General features: G+C 38.6%; 1 protein-coding gene across 2 annotated transcripts; it reads left to right on the top strand.

Moving 5' to 3' along the window:
- Positions 1 to 398: 398 nt before the first annotated feature.
- LOC140936628 (uncharacterized) lies at positions 399 to 12,372 on the top strand. 2 transcript variants are annotated; one of them, XM_073386125.1, is made up of 3 exons: positions 399 to 683; positions 9,609 to 10,024; positions 10,875 to 12,372. In XM_073386125.1, the coding sequence occupies exons 1-3, from the start codon at positions 614 to 616 to the stop codon at positions 11,100 to 11,102; spliced, it is 714 nt and encodes a 237-aa protein (XP_073242226.1). In that variant the 5' UTR covers positions 399 to 613; the 3' UTR covers positions 11,103 to 12,372. The 2 variants fall into 2 exon arrangements, with proteins under 2 accessions (XP_073242226.1, XP_073242227.1); XM_073386126.1 differs by lacking the exon at positions 399 to 683 and adding an exon at positions 7,461 to 7,675.
- Positions 12,373 to 19,210: the final 6,838 nt, after the last annotated feature.

The following is a 19,210-nucleotide window of genomic DNA, read 5'->3' on the forward strand; positions in this document are numbered from 1 at the left end:
TTGATCCATGAAATATTGTTATTGTCACGCAAACGACCGCTTATTTATAATAGCGCTACGTCGTCGCTTCCGGTTGAGTGAATTTTGATTTAAGCGGAACCGTTTCCCCAGAGAGAGAAAAAATATATATTACTGAAGTTGAGATTATTTCTGTTTGTATCTAACTTAGAGGAAGTTTAAAAGAACGAAACATTATGGTTGAATTGAGTGCCAGAGCTGAAGGACGAATTTATAGAATTTTTTTTAGCAAAACTTGGCAAAGTTTCGCAGGCACACGTGTCGATAATTGAACCTTCCTGTGATACTAATACCCATTATGCTTATTATCATAATATTAAACAAAACGTCAATCAAATCAACAAAAACGAGCATATAAATCGGAAGAGGCTGATGCCTAAGCTCATCTATTTCTGATTGACTCCACAAAACTGTGACCGGCTTCAGAAGGCACTGAAAATCTTCAAGCTCTTGGCTGTTTCGTGTTCATTGAAAACGTTCTGTCCAAAGTTCGTGCCTAAATCATTTAAGCAGCATAAAATAGCGTTTTTCTGAAGGCCGTTAGCCTTGTCTCTGAATCGGATATTTTATCTTAAATCATTTCTGAAAAACAAAGATGGAATTAGAAGATGGATGTCTTGGAGGTTTTTTGAACATTGCAGAATTGGAGAAGTATTTTATTCATGGTGAGTATTGTATCTTGTGTTAATTGAGTGTGATAAAAATTGCGCAAATTTATCTTTCAAGAAAACGCGTAGTATTGTTGAGATTTTCTTGTGCTCTTGCTATGTTTCTGACATGCCGAGCTTGTGTCTCAATTCAGAAGGTTTTTCTATTCAGTGTAGATGCTTTTCATCCTTCGAAAAAAAGGAGCAGGCGAACTGTTTTTGAAAAATAGTGAAAGAAATTTCGGTTTATTTGATCTGAAGCTCTTGAACGTAAAACGAAAAAGAGAAGAAGACAATGCAGAGGCCGATAGTGCAGAACCGCATTCACATGCGTGACTATTCTTTATTTTGATTCAAGTTTCCTGAGGGCTCCGAGGGAAAATTGAAAGCAGACATAAAAGAAACGGAGGCAATTGTTCAAAGAAAGAACTTTTTTCTACGATTTTATCGCTGTCCGCCGGCCCATTTAAGGTACTCACACCTCCGGTCTGTTGAAAAGCAACGGGTCAAATGTGTCGTGGGTGGCAGACTTGTATGTAACTTGACCTAACCACGGCGTAACGATGTCTTCAGCAAAGCCCCTTATTCAAGACGTTCGTTTAATCCGTGGCATTTTATAGCTCAGGTTAAGTTCCTGCCTGGATTTTAAGTTGAGTAAGCCACTTTTATTTTCAATTTGTTGTCTAATTTTCAAACTGATTAGTCGGCACGTTGTCGATCTTGTCTTGAATCCATCGAACTCCTCGCCCACAAGAAAGCTGTGTTACCACTGAACGTTAGTTTGCTCCTTTTTTGGTAGTCCAAAGTACTACTTCCTGAGAAATTCGATACAAATTTCTCTCGCTGTTGGACATTTTGTGAATTATCCGTCGATGAACACTTTAAGTTTTTTTTTGTCGTTGTTTTGACTGCGCCTCCCACGGGCTGCACTGAGAAATTTTTTCGTACGAGACTTTTGGGTTTCTTTCTGCCTTCCGATTCCTCTGAAACGCCAATTTCAATCAGTGTTGGTAAATAATTAAAATTGAATGTTATTTTTCCCGTGATAACGGTTTCCTGGCGGACTGATTTTATTTTCTTAAGTCAAAACATTTGGGTTTATAGAAACTTGTTGTCGTTTGTCAGTCCGGATTGTCCATTTCCATTTACCGAAGGTTGAAGGGACGTGACCATAATCACTGCCTATTATAACGTCCTTGAGTGTGTAAATCGGGTTTTTTAACGTTAAGAAATAAACTTGCCTTCCAGCAATAATTGTGGTTCCGGCGAACTTTTGACTTTGGTTAAACTTCACGATCATCGTTTTTTTTAGCATTGCTTTCGTCGCCGTCAGCGACTGTAATAAAACTTCAATCTTGTTTCACTCCAGACGCGGTTGTTTCTTTTTCAGGTCAATGTAGTGATTAATTAATTTATAAAACACAAAAAACAAGAATGTAACGAAGTAGTAGAGTGATCATGTACATCCCCATCGAGTATAAGAGTGGTCAATAGTTGAACTAGAGCAGAATACAAGAAGACTGATGGAACTGGATTAAATCTTGAACATTTATTGCTTATCAAAAAACAGTAATATGTATTTCCAGGTCATACTTAAAACAAAATGTGAGAGATGAAGGAATCGACTGACACAAGGTTCTTAAAAGCTGTCGATAACGCAAAGGCGCCCATCTAACTAAATGGGAGAACTTTAACAGTACCAACTTAAAATGCCTTTTTCTTCTGTCAGTTAATTGAACAACTATACTTCTGCTATCAAAGAAAACGAAGAAATTAGAGCACTCGTGGCGTTGCGTCTTTAGTTTACAAACTTCAAGTTTCATTGCTGACCGAGCAGATTTTGTCTTAGTTTAGTATTGGTCCGTATTCCACAACATCCTGCTTCATACGTCATCTCCTCTGGGTGTATACTTCGTACTAGGTTCTGGTTTTTCTGAGAAAACTTTGCTTAATTGTTCCTTTTTTCTGTCTACAGAAAATACTTAATGTACTACAGTCACGTAAATCCTGAGTATATCCCGCCACATTTCCGGAGTCCTTAATCTTCAAATCTTTAATGGGCTACGAGAAAATACGCGTCCGTTTAAAACTGAAAGATTTGACTCAGAGAAATGTTTAAAGCCTCACAATGCCTAATCTTATGGTCACTTTTCACTCTGAAGAAGACAGGATTCTTTACTTGTTTGCCTCACAGGCCAAAGAATCTCGCTAAGTCCGAGTCAAAGTAAAAGTAAGCTCAGCGTTGTAGTTTAATTTTTCAATAAAGTCAGGTAACATGTCGAAGCTTCCTAACAGGCGAATAGAATACTTAGTCCAATGGTATTTCCTACAGTCAAGTCACTTCAAAGTATCAGGACCACTGGCCCACTGTTTTCTTTGTACCGAAACTAATTCGCCTTATAGCCCTCGGTAGAAAAATAGGCGAAAAAGGATGCTTTCTGTAAACAGAGACGAATTTCGACGACCTTTCAACGTCACTATAACTTGCAGCTTGGACGCTCGTCGCCATAACTTGGGAAGCCCCGGGGGGTACCCCATATATATGCCATATAGGTGTGTGCCGCCCCAACGGGTATGGTTTTTGCGCCGTTTTTCCCTCGAAAACCATACCCGATTCAAGACCACTACGGGAGCGTATGAACGTATCACTCGTTTCAATTCCAAATGAGTAAGTAAGAAAGTGAAATGTGCGAATTGGAAATGGATTGTAAGAAATTTTTTTGTTACTGTTCTAATCTATGTAATGATGGCATGATTTCTTAGGGACCAGGTCTGAAAACGGGTGTGAAAAATGACATTGTTTGGTCTAAAATAGGGTTAGGATTTAAAGAACCGGGCGGCACACCCCCACCAAGACTTCCTAGGGGTAACCCTTGGGGGCGACGCCGAGCTACCAGTTCATCGCTACAGCAAACAGTTTTGTTGCAATACACTCTCGAGGTGTTAAAGCACAGCCACTAAAAAGGCGGCTAGAAAAGCTTTTTAGGTTTTGTTTTACTATGCATGTCCCTTCGGTATAAAAAAGATGGCAAATGGTCGTTCGAGAACATCATCGGAAGGCCAAGTCGCAGCTGAAGTTTTTAGCCCAGTGTTGAGTGCTTTCGAACGCGCTTTTCACATCTTGAGAGTCTTAAATCTTAGAGAAGGAGATGGATTGTGCACAGTTTTAACGAGTCGCCAACCGATTGTTGTACCGTTGTACTTATTACTTAAATATCACAAATTTGTGAGCGCCAGCGAAGCGTTAAGACGGCTACTTCTTGAGAATTTTTACACAGATGTAGCTGAAGAGAATGAGTTCCTGTTTTCTTTTGGTGTTATTTCCTTCGATGCTGCAGTGGAATCTGTCGAGTTATCAGACTGTGGTTTGATAAAATGCTGAAGGAAGATAGTATCGTTTCTCTGTTAAAGCGTTTAAGGGACATAGATACTTTTGTGTGCGGGTGCGTGGTGCAATTTTAGTTAGTTCTTGCTGTAATCCCAGCTTAACCCCTACAAACAACAAAGGTTACGGCCATAATAGGATCAGGGGCACCCAATTTTTGACGGATTTTTCCTATATACATTGAAAACGCTTTTTAGGATATGCTAGGTACTTTCAGATCCCCAAAAATGCAATCTAAGCGGCGCTATAAAATTTGTATCTGTTAATAAACAATCTTTATTTAAGTGTCAGAAAAATAAGTAATATTTACAATCTTAAACTATTATTGTATTGTTTACAAATTAAAAACTAAATATATGTCCACGATAGAAAACTATTTACAATTGTGAATAATGTAAAAGTGGGAAAAGGAAAATTGAGCATTACTAAGAAAAAAACTATCAAAAATGTAGGCCCAAAATTATAAGTGCAGATGTAGACCAGCTACAGCGAAAGTGAAGTCTTCTGAATTTGTATCTGTTTGGTCATCCTTCGGCAACTTAACCGAACCTTTTCGAATTTGCAAGGCTTCAGTCATACGCGAAAAATTTAGATGCAATTTAAAAAGGTTTGAAACTGGTGAGAATTTTTCTATGATTCCTCTTTCCATCACATTTTCGAATCCGAAATTTTAAGGTTTCCTTTTTTCTACGAATAATAGCAAGTGAAAGTGGAGTGACATGTGAAAATTTCAACTTAAGAAAATCGTTGGCAATTTATTGAATGCCTTGAAAATCGTGCATGAACGGAACTGTCATCTAGAAATTTTCAGCTGTTCTCACTGTAGAAAATTCTAGGCAGTATTTGCTTCTTTGAACAGATCTTTTGTAGAAAACAGTCATTGGGTCTCCCCGAAGGATCTTTTCGCAGTAGGTTTCATTGCCTTATCTCACTAGACATGCACGTTTCGTCCACGGACTTAAATGTTGCCACTGTGAACGACAGTGGATAGAGAGAGTTGTGAACAAAACCACTCCGCAGAATATGCTGCTCGGTATGTTACATTTTTGTTCCCATAAAAATACTGTGTTAAAATAAAATAGTCAAAATGGCAAATGGACGCAGCCGACAGAGATAAGACCACATAAAGAAAACGGCCGAAGTAGTACTTAACATATAACAAGCAGAATTCTCGAAAATGGTAGACGCAACTCTTCAGTGGGATCATCAAAAGAATGAAAAGAACAGAAATTAGAACATGTACATTTCAACTTTCCAGCAACAACAATTTGCCATCCGTCCCTTTCGAAATCAAATACTACATTGTAGCGCTTTGGACAATTATTGGATTTTAGCGCTATATAAATAAAATTATTATTATTATTATTATTATTATTATTATTATTATTATTATTATTATTATTATTATTATTATTATTATTATTATTATTAAGTTGTCGAAGGGTCGTATACAACTGATTTGGTAGAATTTTGTGTTGCTGCCTCAATCGAACCTGAAAATCAGTCACTATCGCGTTTTGCTACCATATAAAAAGATTCATAACCAATTTACCAGTATAAACAGTTACAGTTCTATTTGTAGGAAATAATAAAAAAAAATCAAAATAATAGTTGCGGCTAGTGCTTTTTTCTGGAATCTGGAATCTCACTGAAAAATTACGGAAGATCGGTACTTTAAGACGTGGTGAACTTGTCCTAGCTCCTAGCCTACGTGGCAATGAGACCTTTTCTTTCCATTTTTTGTTAATTTTTCCGATTTAAGTCCTGAAAGCCAACACCTGGCTTAATTGATGCTATGGTCAAATTGCTAAAGGAAGGGTCATCCCGCGTTGTTCGTTTGAGCGCTGCCAAGAAGCGGAACTCTAACTCTGCACTTTTACCCTGGTCACCCCGCGGTGTAACTTTTGAATCAAGCATCCAGAATTTAAACCTTTGATGTTATATAACTGGTTAACTCCATTAAGCGCCGTAGATGGAAGCAAAATTACTAATAAACGGCACTCCCAGTCAGAAGAATCAGGCGTTTGTTTGAGGATTATAAGAAAAACCTCGGTACAACAGTTTGTAATCTTGTCGCCATTCAGACAATAACAATTCTATATCAGCAAAAAGCGAGACCTTGGGACTTTTAACATCTTTCTTTTTTACGTAATTTTTTAAAATGATTTATCCTAATTGCTCTCAGAGATTAAAGAAATGTCATGAATTTGAAGTAAACGTCGCCCTTGAGTAAAAACAATCAAAAACGCTAAAAGTACGCCGCGGCTTCTGCAAACATTTCTACACTTGAAACCTTACTCATCTCAAAGATTTAGTTTGAATATTAATTGAATAATGACCCTTCTGCCCTCTGCTAGCTTCTGCTGGTTACATACTAGGTGGTATAGTAGACGGTATTGCTTGATGATTCTCATTTCAGCTCTCGACACACGTCTTTTGGAACCGTAATTCACACTGAGTGCACTTATGAGAGAGCTTTACAAAGTAGCGCTTGTTACATTTATGACGCAAAATGCAAAAAAAAAAAGAGCCAACCAAACAAACGAAAAGACCTCTATGAATTACTTTCAGTTTAATGATCGTAATGAATAACTACTGCTAGAAGTATGATTAGAGCTTTGTTCTTATGTAGACAATTAACAACACTCTAGAAGTAGACTGAATATTGCTGAGTAATATCCGAGAGGGTAGCTTTTATTCACTGCTCGCCTCGTACAGGAATAGTGTTTACATCATAGATAGCAACAGACAAAGTATACTTTTCAATATCCGGTCAGGATACTTGCACTTTTCGAAAGAGAGTTCTAGGTGTAGTTTAAAACAGGAAAATTCTATTGTTTTTTTTTTCACGTAGAGTAATATAGTATCCAAAGTTTTCCTGACTTTACAATGAGTTTGAATAGGATATTTGGATTTTGTTTCTAATTTAAACATTTTCCTCTTGTGCTGACCTCTCTGAATCAGTGATACTGAGTACAAAGCATTCATTGAGTGGGACTTCCTGTTTTGTAAACGACAGCGTCAAGACCTGTGTATGACTAATGAACTTGATTTGATAGCGGTTATGTTCTCCCCCTTTTCTTCGTCAAGGAGAGTTCGAACGCTGATCCGGGTAATAGCATGTGTTCGGATATGTTCGCGACGACGAGACAGCCTCCGAGCGACTTCTCGGCGCGTCTCGGCCATGGGTAGCTGTGGTTGAGAGCAGAGCTACAATAGTTCTCTCTCCCACTCCCACTCCCACTCCGGTAGTTCTTGTTTTGCTCGATAGACCAACCTTGACTTCTACTAATTAAAAGTGAAAGCTGAACAAAGGATTTTATTATTCGAGTTTTGTAAGCTATATTGCGTGAAACTTTGGAAAGGTCATGGCGTGATAATGCTTGAGTGGAATAAAATCTTAAATTTTCAGTGTTAAACAACGAATTTGTTCAACTTAAACAACGAGTTGACCCCGGCTGGCTCTATGCGTCAATGAACAATCGACAGGAAGACTGCAGAATGATTTCCGCAGCATTTTGTATTTATTAGGCTATGCATGTTAACCCGGCCTGAAATCAGTTGCACTTTACTCGTGAACGTTAAGGTCGAGGGATGAAAGATCTCACTGAAGATGAAAATGGAGGTAACTTGCCGTGTAATTTAAAAATTGCTTCTGGGTTTTACTTGCTCGAAATTAAGAGAAAAGGGCGATTAGTCATTTTCTTAAAAGATGGGTCTAACTTTTAAAAAGCAAATAACAAAGCTAGATAATTTTATCCATGATCTTATCAACCAGTTCTAGATGTTACTTGATTTTATTGATTCTCACATAAAGTGAAAATAATTTTCTTTTTCACAGAAGGCCAGATTTCTCTTATACATTTCTCTGCCTTAAAAATTAAACAATCTTCGAGGAATAAATTTTATACCAATTGCTCCGTTGCTGGCACACTCGTGGAGATACGAGTAAATACTTTTACTTATGCTTTTTGTTGTACTGTATAAGCTGTCTGGCGAAGTAACGGACAGGGTTTACACTCTCTAAATGCCTGACCATTTCCAAACCTCTTCTAACCTGAGAAGAAAAATTACAGGCCATTTCGATTCTCTATTCATCATCATCATCTTCCAGTTGATTTCAAGAGCGCGTTTATTTTTAAATTATTTTGAACTTGTAGGTGCCTATCATACAGATGTTAGCTATTGTTCAGTTGTATTACTTCGCCTGCATTCGCTCAACAGAAAACAGCTTGGATGGTTAAAGTTTTTCATCATTGCTTACATACATAAAGTTCTTCATTATCAGAGAAGCACTGTTTTATTAGAGATTCGTATACTTTTGTTGTTTTTTTGTATTCTACCCGCTCCGAGATTCTGTTTACTTGAAACGCCAGTGATTTTCCTCGCTTCAGTTCATTCTTAATTATGCGTAGTAAACTTTCCGCGTGTGTGATGACCTCTACCGGAAGTCTTTTCTGGGCGATTTGTCGTTCTTTAGATTTCTGTATCGTTATTCGCCTGTCTAACAGTTTATCTGCCTAGACAATTTGAAGAATGTGAAATCCTATTAGGTTAGTTTTTATTCTCATCATACTAATATTTCATATAGCGACTGATTTTTCTTGTTCCTGTCTTCATAAATTGAGCACCGGAACTTGAATCATATCCGGTCAGAACGACTTCCTCTGAATCGTTCGAAGCAAACAACAATAAAACTTTTCTGTATAAACCAATCTTCATAAACTGCTTTCTAAGTGAACACTTGAACTCAAATTTTCTTTCAACTTGACAATATCTGGCCTTTTAAACAACGAAAACTCGATTGGATATTTAATTATCTCATTTCCAAAGAAAGCATTTTCTTGTCCTTCCTCTTCCGGTTCCATAAGCTTTCAAAACTTCCTGTCTTTCTCCTAGAAGACTGACCCTGTCAACAGTTCTTTCTCTCTTTGCAAAACACAAGTTTTTTTTCTCAATAGCTTTCCCCTACTAAACAACGCATGTTTCTAAAAGGTGATACTTTTTCTCATAATTTCATCTCGCTTATAACATAGTACACGGTGTGTACTTAAGTGAGTGTGTCGCAAAGCAGTGCTAACAATGTTTTCTCGGCGTGGCGTTGTTATGACTTTTAGGTCCACGATTTCGGTTCATTAAGAATTTGCGACACGTGATTTGTAATGGTTGCAGACAAGTTTTTAAATTATCAATTTTCGTTGTACGCTTAAACGCTATTAATAGCGAAGAAAAAAACTAGCCAATTTTACAGTTTTTTGGTGTGTTTGTTTGTACATTTTATATTTCTGGCCTTATTGCTTTAAATTAGTCAGTCCATTTGAATAACGTATTCAAAACTTAACATTATTCTTAGGTTTCTTGAATTGATGCCTCGTGATGATTATTTGATTCGATGGGTGATAAATGTGGAAGGAAAATTCACTGACTAATGTAGTTTAATTAAGGATAAAGTGTCACTGAATGTTTTATGCTGCTATTCCTGTATTTTGACATTCACGCACGAGAAAACATCCTCCATTCATATAATAACAAATCAAACATGTACTTTGTATTCATAGATTGCGACCTGGATGCGTTTAGAGACATCAAGCCGTTCCAGCAACTGCCCAAGTCAAAGGATTGCGAAAGATACAGTGATTTACCTACGAACGGTTTCTTGAACTGGGCAGCATGTGCACCCCAGGCTATTCGCTACACCGACATGCCTCCTCTTCAGCGCGTACACTCAGCTCCAAGAGAGGAGGTGATGTTTTTCAACGTACAGAAATGCTACGAGAAAGTGCAATGCCGAAAGAATAAAAAGTCGAAACAACGTGTTCAGGGGGGTACAATCAACTTGAGAGTGACGACCGACCACCCGATAGCTAAAGTTGAAGTGTACGTGGAGAGACTGCCTAAAGCCGCGGTACTTTGTGGTGATAGTAATGGAAGAGTTCCCCTCAAGCTCAAAATGGAAAACCTTATGTATTCTGATGTAGGTATCAATTCTTTTGTCGTTAAGTTGTTACTTATGCTGATATAATATAGGCATGAGGGATTGTGCTTAGTTAGAACAGAGCAAAAACCCTTTAGTAATCTAAGAAGCGATAGACTACGAGTAGTCTAAAGAACCCACACCATAAGAATTAATTCACAGTGTCAAATGTTAGAGCCAAATTCAGAATGTACTCCTCCGATACAGACACAAATACTGAAAGTAACGCGGATAAATCTGAGATCGAACAACGTTAACGTTTCGGTGTCATGGTTAATTAGCCATTTTCAAAGTGTCAGGTCGATTAACTGAAATAGTTTGCTTTAACTTCCCCAATGTTCAATGTTGTACAAACTTTACTCTGTACAATTATTTACAAATTAAATCAGATTGACATTAATACTGCATAAGGTACCACTCAGAAAGTGTCATTTTCTTTTCCCATGATAAGATTTTATTCGCAGACTTAGAAGCCAGAACAAAGTTAAACTGTATACGACATAGGAATAGCTTTCATTCTAATAATTACACTTTCAGACTTTCAACAAATTCTCAAAATTAGACCTGTCTTGTGCACCATAATCAGCGTATACAGTTTCGCTTTGAATGTTTTCATTTTGTTTTATCCTCAGGCTCAAAACTGGAGCCAACTTATTAGCGAAATAGAATGCTACTTCCGATAAAAGCTCTGCTTAATAGCTTTAATAGTCTAGGATTTTAGATTTTTCATGTGTTTAGAAACAGCATCTTAAAATTGCTTATGTTGTGATGTTGCTTGTGATGGTTTTCTTGTATTGTTTTGACGTGATTCAACTTGACATTCTTTTCTACGCTTTTTCTTTCCCCATAGAACTATCAAAGACAGGACCAGTACTTCTCAGTGGATCTCGACTCTGTGTATGATAACCCGATAACTGGTCTCCCTGTGTACAAACTTTCTACTGTGGACTCCGACAGGCGGAATCGTTTCTGGCTTGTAGCGTATGTCGTGTATGCTAACAGCCGCAGAAGTCAGCCATTCTACAGCGAACCATTTTTGCTCAAGAGCAAGAGAAGCTCCAAGTCTTCTCCTTATTGAAAGACATTTGTTGAAAGGCATTTATAAAAAGTATAAATTGTTTGGAAGGCAAACTGAAGGGCAACTTTTAAACGAAGGGAACGAACAGTGTGCTCGTTTTGCTAGTTCTTCGGTTACTCGCGTGAAAACATTTCAAACTACTGCTACTGTCAAGTTTAAGCACGTTTTGGCGCCAGAAAAAGGGAGATCACTTTGTATGGTTGCACTTGCACTCAAAAAATAATTTTGTTGCCAGTAATATGTTAGTTTGAGAAACTGGGCATCATCTTGGGCGCTGAGATCTCTTGGATCGTTTAATAATCCCAAAATCCTAAAGGTGATGTTACACGGGACGATTCGCAGCAATGTTGCAACATTGTTGCAACATTGTTTCGAATAGCTGTAACATTGTTCCAACACTTGCAACGCTGTCTTCCGCTAAAAATCGTCGTTGCAAATCGTCCCGTGTAACATCACCTTAATGGCCAAAAAAGATGGTGCCCAGTCTCCTCAAACTTTCAAGACTGGCGAGCTGATATATATATATATATATAATTACGTAAATTAGCTTCGCCGGCTCTCGAAATTTTTTCCCTTTGGTAAACTAGACAGAGAAAGAGACTAGTCGCAGTCTAAGAATCCGTAAAATAGCAAGGATTTATTTAGAAACTAGTAGCAATCCGAACTTAGGCCAAAGTAAGTAAAACACGCGCTATTCGCCACGTTAGAAACGAGAAGGAGAAAGTGGGCCGAGTTAACCAGCGCAAAGACTTCTGGGGTCGTTACTGGTGACGTGCCGGTCAGCTATTGGCCAATTTCTTTTCTCTGTCCCCAGAAACAGTCCCAATAGTCTTTTCGAAACTTAACACGGCCCAGCTTCCCTTTCATTTCTAAAGTGACGAATGACGTCAGAAAATAAGAAGTTGGATCTATGGAAAGCTTTGCCTTTGTTAACCTTAATACAGTTTAAGGTTAACTTTCACTTCTACGAAGTGTTTTAAAAGGGAGGTCCAGGACAGGCAAGCGTTTAGTACAATAAATACTTGGATGCAGCCCTCCCTAAGACTGTAGACCGTTTGGGTCATTTTAAAGAGTGTTAAGTAAGCAGTATCTGTCTAATTCCTTGAGAAATATACTCAGTTTAAAGCAAAATATAAATGGAGCATCGTCACTCAATTTAGAAAATATACCTACAGTTGAATTTTACAACAATGAAAACAAAAAAACTCTACCAGTTTTCTTAAGACTTGGTCATCCACTGAAACCGCGTTACAGACTTAAAAAACGGGATTGGTACTTCGCAAGTTGACCATCACTTTCGTGTTCTTTCCCTGTGTACTTTGCTTCAAATTATTTGAGAGTAGTGTAAGAGAAAATGTTCCTTCATAATATTACTTATAATAGTAATTATAATGAGAGTCTCAGAGACAATGCCCAGTTAATATCATTAACACAGAAAAACTTTTTTCCAGGATTACATAAATATATTTGTCGGGTAAAACAATCAAGGCTAAAGGATGTAAATAATTATTTTTCACACGTTTCCCTTTTGGAGTGTCGGTATGTACGAACGATTAGATATGCTAGTATTTTCCTTTTTAGTTTTTTGTTTTTCTTTCGTTCTTTCTTTCTTTTTCCAGAAACCGGGTACTTTTAGGTATAAAAGTTTATGTGAATTATGTTAAATTCATGTTAAACTTAAACTTATACTTCGTAAAGATATGTTATGTAAAGATATGTAAAGATGACAACACTGTACAGATTTATTATTGTTTTTAATGTTCCAGTACCAAAGAAAACTGTGGTAGCTGCGGAATAAAATACATGAAAAAATTTATATGCATGTACGTACATTTCGGAGAAACAACAGAATAGCAGTGCTCTGTTTGTATGTTTGCGCTTCAATCGACCCCCTATCCCTCCTCGATCCCCTGAGGTGTCTTTGTGTCACATGAAGGCAAGACGGTGAGTGGGGGACTTGTTTCAATTATCTTATTTCATTTAAAAACAATTGGGAGCCACTGTGGAAGAGAAAGTATTCATTAAGTTCCTGGCAACGAAAAACGAGCAGTTGTTGTAATTGTCGTTGTTGTTTGTTTGTTTGTTTGTTTGTTATCTGTTTTGTTTTGTTTTTTAATCAACAACAATAACTGCAAAGAACCGCAAACGGATATTGGGACGTAGGATTTACAGGACATCTGATCAGCTAAACAATACCAAGTGCATTACTCTGAAACCCTGATTCTATACTACAACGCAACGGTTGTAGCCATGACAACTGTTTCCCGCCCTTTTCTGCCGAGACAAATCTCAACGGCTGTGTGGTATTTATTTTTGCGTACTGCGATCGATCAACTTTGTCGATTTATAATGTTCAATCACCAACGTTTCCAGGCATGTGAGTATTCTAATCTCGATTGGCTGATGGATGCAGAGTGTCATCTGATTACAATTTATGACGATCGATGAGGTAAATATGATGTTGGTAGCAGACATTCTTCAAGTACAGACAACAGTTGTCATTCGTCTACGTAGTATTTTTGTTGTCCTTGCTATATTTCAAGCCGTAGTGCAGCTCAGTTTCCACCCTTTTTTTCCAGCTCCATCGGAAAAACCCCGTCCCCGGGGCGTTTCCTTTGCTGTCCCTTTTTCTGGCGATATAGCCTGTTGCCCCCGAAATCCCTTTTCCCTCCTTTTCGAACGCCTGCCACGTAGGCTACTGGCGATATCCTGTACTATTGAATTCATTTAAGTGGATAAAGAATAAACTGGGGGATTTAAGCCAATCAGAAACGAAGAAAGAAATTGAATGAATGGTAACCAGCAATTATTGGATGAGGCTGACTATAATATGAAAAATCATGCACTGCCGTGGCCGATAACAGCCTCAGAAATCTGAATAATTCTTAACATTGTACAAAAACTGGATCCAATGATTGGTTTATTTCAGTAATTATTCATTCAAAATATTTCCCTCTTCAAAATGTGCTTACCTTGATCTATGCAAAGTTCTCATCTTCTTAAACTTGCCTGTTACGCGGCAGTTTCACTAGGAGGAGATGTTTACTCCAGCAGTTCATCAAAAGGCGATTACTAGAAATCGGCTCTTGATGCGCATTTATTCTTCAAACCATGATTATCTGTCGAGATAGTATCTTATTTTTGCTATATACTTTGGCAGTAGTGCGGCTATTTCATATTCGCAAGACGTATCAAATGTTCTGCCATCTCCAGTTTTGAATGAAAAATAACCGAGCTATCCTGCCTTCTCTGTTTCGGTCCATACGAAAATGAAGGAGTTTCCGATCAAAACAAGGTCAACGTCAGCCTCACGATGACTCAGCGACTAGGGTACTAAGCTCATGACATAACAGTGAAATGGTTCAATACCGTAAAGTGACTCCTTCCAGGATATCAGCAAACATCTTCCAAATTTGGCAACGGTAGGTGGTTATGAAGAATTACCCAGGGGATTTAAGCCAATCAGAAACCGAGATATATTTTAAATGAATTAGTATATCGAGGACACAGTCAGTTATCCGCCAGCAGAATACCTTAAAGATCAGGGGATAACGCCCTTCAAGATTTACACAAGTCAGGGTCATAGGCCTGAGGCACAGCCCGGGGGTGAATGAAATTATTAGGCTTATTTTTGTTCTAGCGAGGATTAATTCTCAAGAGATCTAGAAATGTGCGGAAGAAAAATGCATTGTTTTTCAACATTCCGCACTTGGATTGGTGGCATTTGCCAGGCTCCAAGCTGTTAATAAATTATGTTAATTTTTCAAAGTCGCAAGTGGAATTAGTTGTCAATTGTCAAGAATGACTACACCATCGGGTCAGATGACGTTGAAACTTCGTAGGAAGACAGAAAACAACTACACCCCCGCAGGTAAATTAATTGTACTTCACTGTCGCTTTACCTTCGCTTAATTGCTCCATTTTGGTGACTACTCGAGACTAAGACTCTGCATGAATCGAGAAAGATCATTGTTGAATGCGCGGCGTTAAGATACATTTTCGAACCTAGGCCTAATTAATAGCCGTACGCTTGGTACAGCGGGCTCAATTATAACCTGAGTATCAGGCTTTTGTTTCTTCTTTCCCTTTTTTTTCTTGGAAATTACGAGGAAGAGAGAAAAGAAAGCCTCCCTTCTCACTCCTCCTCCAGCTAAGGTGGGCCTGATACTCAGCTTAGATCAAATATAATCATCGGTTTATCAATAAATGGATGCTCGCACTCAAAAAGCCAGTTTGATGAGAGAAAGCGAGATTGACTAGTCCAGAAGTTTGGGCTGCGGCGAATTAAAAGGCTTGACGCGGTTCAGGCACTCAGAGCCTCCTTTTCTCAGTCCTCGATCAAGAAGAAGACAAAAAGATCGCTCTGCTCGGGGGGTGACCGGTCTCATTTCTCAACTCTCATTGACCCCATGTCTGTTTAAATGCGTTTTAACCACATTTTCACGTTAGCGATGATGACCTGAGATCTATTTACAAGGCGGCAACTAATCACGAAATAAATATTGTATATTCGTTTAGCGAAATAGCGCTGACAAAAACTTTAGGTCCAATTTAAAGGAGTTCGCTGCCTTAATATACGTGAAGAGTAAGATTTCATATTACTTTCGTCAATCGATCGGAACTTACGAGAATTTTCGGAATTTTCGACTGTGCGCAACCCCCACTGGAATCTTGAGTCCTGACCCTGCACCATACATTCGCCGTAATTATAATCTAACTGGATGTGAGATTCCGGTCCTGTTCCATTCCCTCGTTCGTCACTAGCAAAGGACAAACAACTCAACTTGCGGGGAAGTTAACCCTCGGACGTACAAGGGGGGATGCTACCCCCCCCCCCCCCTGACGTTTTTCTAAGGTTAGACCGTCAAATTGCAGCCCGTGACGTTTTCAGTAGCTGTTCTTTTTTCACTCACGCGAATTTTGAGACAATATTTGTGATAATCAGTTACTCTTGTTACAAGATATGACATCATAAGTAGCCGATGGTCAAGCTATTTTTGAGTGAAAATGAACTTCTCTCAACGATAAAAGTAAATCTTGGGAATGAAATGAAGCAAAGTACTTATTTATGTGTGTAATTTTTCAAGTCAAGCAAAATCCAAGATGGCGACCATGTTTGGTGACGTCAGTCACGTCACAGGCCTCAAGCAGCGCCACCACCCATAAATTATACTCCACCTTGTAGAAGAGAACAAAGGCTTTCAACTGCAGATAAAATCTTTTCGAAATACTGCAACATATCAAGAAGCCCACTTTCCTTGCAGATGGTCCAGGTTCGACTTTTAGCTAAGCTGTTTATATTTTTCTTTGTTGTATATTTTTTTCGTTTTTTTCGTTTTTCGTTTTTGTTATTAATCATATTTTTTGTTATTAATCTTCCCCTCGCGAAGTTTTTGCGATAAACGTATTTCTAATAATGTTTATATAACATTGGCTCATTCTACCACTGTGCATGCATTGCCTATCGAGATATGAAGCACTTGGAAAGTCCAGAGAGCATTCAAATAAAGTTGCAAAACGATCGCCCGTCTCCCGAAATTCCACACGAGAGCCGCGCAAATTAGCGCGGAACCCGCGAGTTTGTGACGTTCAAGGGTGGCGCAGTTTGTTCTAAAAATAGCACATTTGGCTATTTCGATGGAACCGCGTGGACCCCGTGCTTGGGGTCGGCTCCTACTCCGAATATAGCTCCTGATATTGATCGTGAGACCTTTGAGAAACCTCCAACAGCCTGCCTCGTACCCAGACATCTCTCTCTCGATGAAAATGTGCGCGCAAAGGAAGGAGGGAAGGAGACAACGGGCGTCTGTACCCTTTCCATGGTCCCCTGCAGTTCATCACCAGTCACTCGCGTTTCGCGCTCGCCTCTACGATGAGAAAAACGCAGCGCCTGAGGAGGAGGCTGTCCAACTGCAGTTTGCGGTTAGAAGTTTGCAGTTTCAGGTTGCCTGGCTTTTGAATTTAGCAAGGCGTTCGTTGTTTTGACCCGCCTAGTTGTTTTTCGTCAAGTCAAAGTGTTTGTTTTATCGCCTTAAAAGTGTGAAATTTCATTGTTTCGGTTTCAAAAATCTAACTAGCACGTCGCAGTCGGATATAGAAAGCTACTTCGTGCCTTTAAACGTGAGGCTGTACAATTTTTAGTGGCAAAAACCTTGAAGTAAATCACTTACGGCTGGAAGCGCTTCCTGCCGTTCAAACGTGAACTGCCAACTGCAAACGCGACCGCAAGACTCTGTGGAAGCGTTTTTTTTTTTTTTCGAAAACGGTGAAGAAAATCTCCGTTTTCAAAAATATCCCGATGCGTGTGGATGAGATCTCTGGTCCCCAGGGATTTTCCCTCCCCGAAGGGGGACGAGGGACGAGGATGAGGGACGAGGTTGGGGAAGAGGTTGTATAATTTTAGTCAGAATCCAAGAAATTTGTATCAGTAACTTTCCTACTCACAATCGGCTGCAGTGTTGCTTAACTTTTAAAATAAAATATATACTGATATATATATATTTAACAATTATTCGCCGAAGGCGAAGTTAATATTGTTGAATAATCCCCGAGACGAAGTCGAGGGGATTATTCAACAATATTAACTGAGCCTGAGGTGAATAATTGTTTTAGTATATTCACACGAAGTGATCTAAACAGAATCAGAAAGGAAACCATTCAAAAACGATTAGTTTGATTGACGGGTGAAAATTCATGCGTGAACACGAAGCCGTAAACAGTGGATGCGCAAAAGTTAGATCTTTACAGTATCTTCAAACATGGCAAATGATAGTTTTAATCCTTTTGTATCGAGTTTTGTAAGCTTTAGCATCAACCGTTTAAAAGAAAACGCCGAAAATTTAAATTACTACCCAATTCTGAGAAGAAAAGTATCTAGAGCTTTATTTGTTTCTGTCAACTCACCGTGAATGAGAAAGTTTTCTTCGTCGCTTCTTGCAAATGCTGTCAACAGCGGCTGCGATCAAGGTGAGCGTTGTTTATCTCCAAAGTTCTTTGCCTTGTTAACTTGCTGGCACGTACAATTTTCGAAACTATTTGCCTTCCTCTCTTCTCCATAAATTAACTTCTATTTATAGGCAAAATTGGTCTTGCGAGAAAATCCCGAAATCACAAAACAGTGACAAAGCGACCTCGTTTTCCTCTGAAGTGGTAAACATAGCTTCGAGCGTACAAAAAGTCAGCTAAAGTAAACCACTTCACAATAAATCACGCTGTTTAAACACCATGAAGTCTTTTCTTGCCTTCAAAGTCATCAGCACTTGGATATTCGTGTATTTTCAAAAAGGTTTTACTTTGAAACTTTGGCAAAACACCCAGTTCACGACAGCGATTTTGTTCGGCTTTATATTCACCGCCTAGCGCGGTGAATATAACGTCATAGTCCGAGATAGCTAACCAATCAGATTGCTTGAATTACCAAGATCACTGAGTGTGTATATACTAAATATATATATTTAACAATTATTCGCCGAAGGCGTAGTTAATATTGTTGAATAATCCCCGAGACGAAGTCGAGGGGATTATTCAACAATATTAACTGAGCCTGAGGTGAATAATTGTTTTAGTATATTCACACGAAGTGATCTAAACAGAATCAGAAAGGAAACCATTCAAAAACGATTAGTTTGATTGACGGGTGAAAATTCATGCGTGAACACGAAGCCGTAAACAGTGGATGCGCAAAAGTTAGATCTTTACAGTATCTTCAAACATGGCAAATGATAGTTTTAATCCTTTTGTATCGAGTTTTGTAAGCTTTAGCATCAACAGTTTAAAAGAAAACGCCGAAAATTTAAATTACTACCTAATTCTGAGAAGAAAAGTATCTAGAGCTTTATTTGTTTCTGTCAACTCACCGTGAATGAGAAAGTTTTCTTCGTCGCTTCTTGCAAATGCTGTCAACAGCGGCTGCGATCAAGGTGAGCGTTGTTTATCTCCAAAGTTCTTTGCCTTGTTAACTTGCTGGCACGTACAATTTTCGAAACTATTTGCCTTCCTCTCTTCTCCATAAATTAACTTCTATTTATAGGCAAAATTGGTCTTGCGAGAAAATCCCGAAATCACAAAACAGTGACAAAGCGACCTCGTTTTCCTCTGAAGTGGTAAAC

Source organism: Porites lutea, chromosome 5 (assembly GCF_958299795.1).
Source record: "Porites lutea chromosome 5, jaPorLute2.1, whole genome shotgun sequence".
NCBI classification, from domain to species: Eukaryota; Metazoa; Cnidaria; class Anthozoa; order Scleractinia; family Poritidae; genus Porites; species Porites lutea.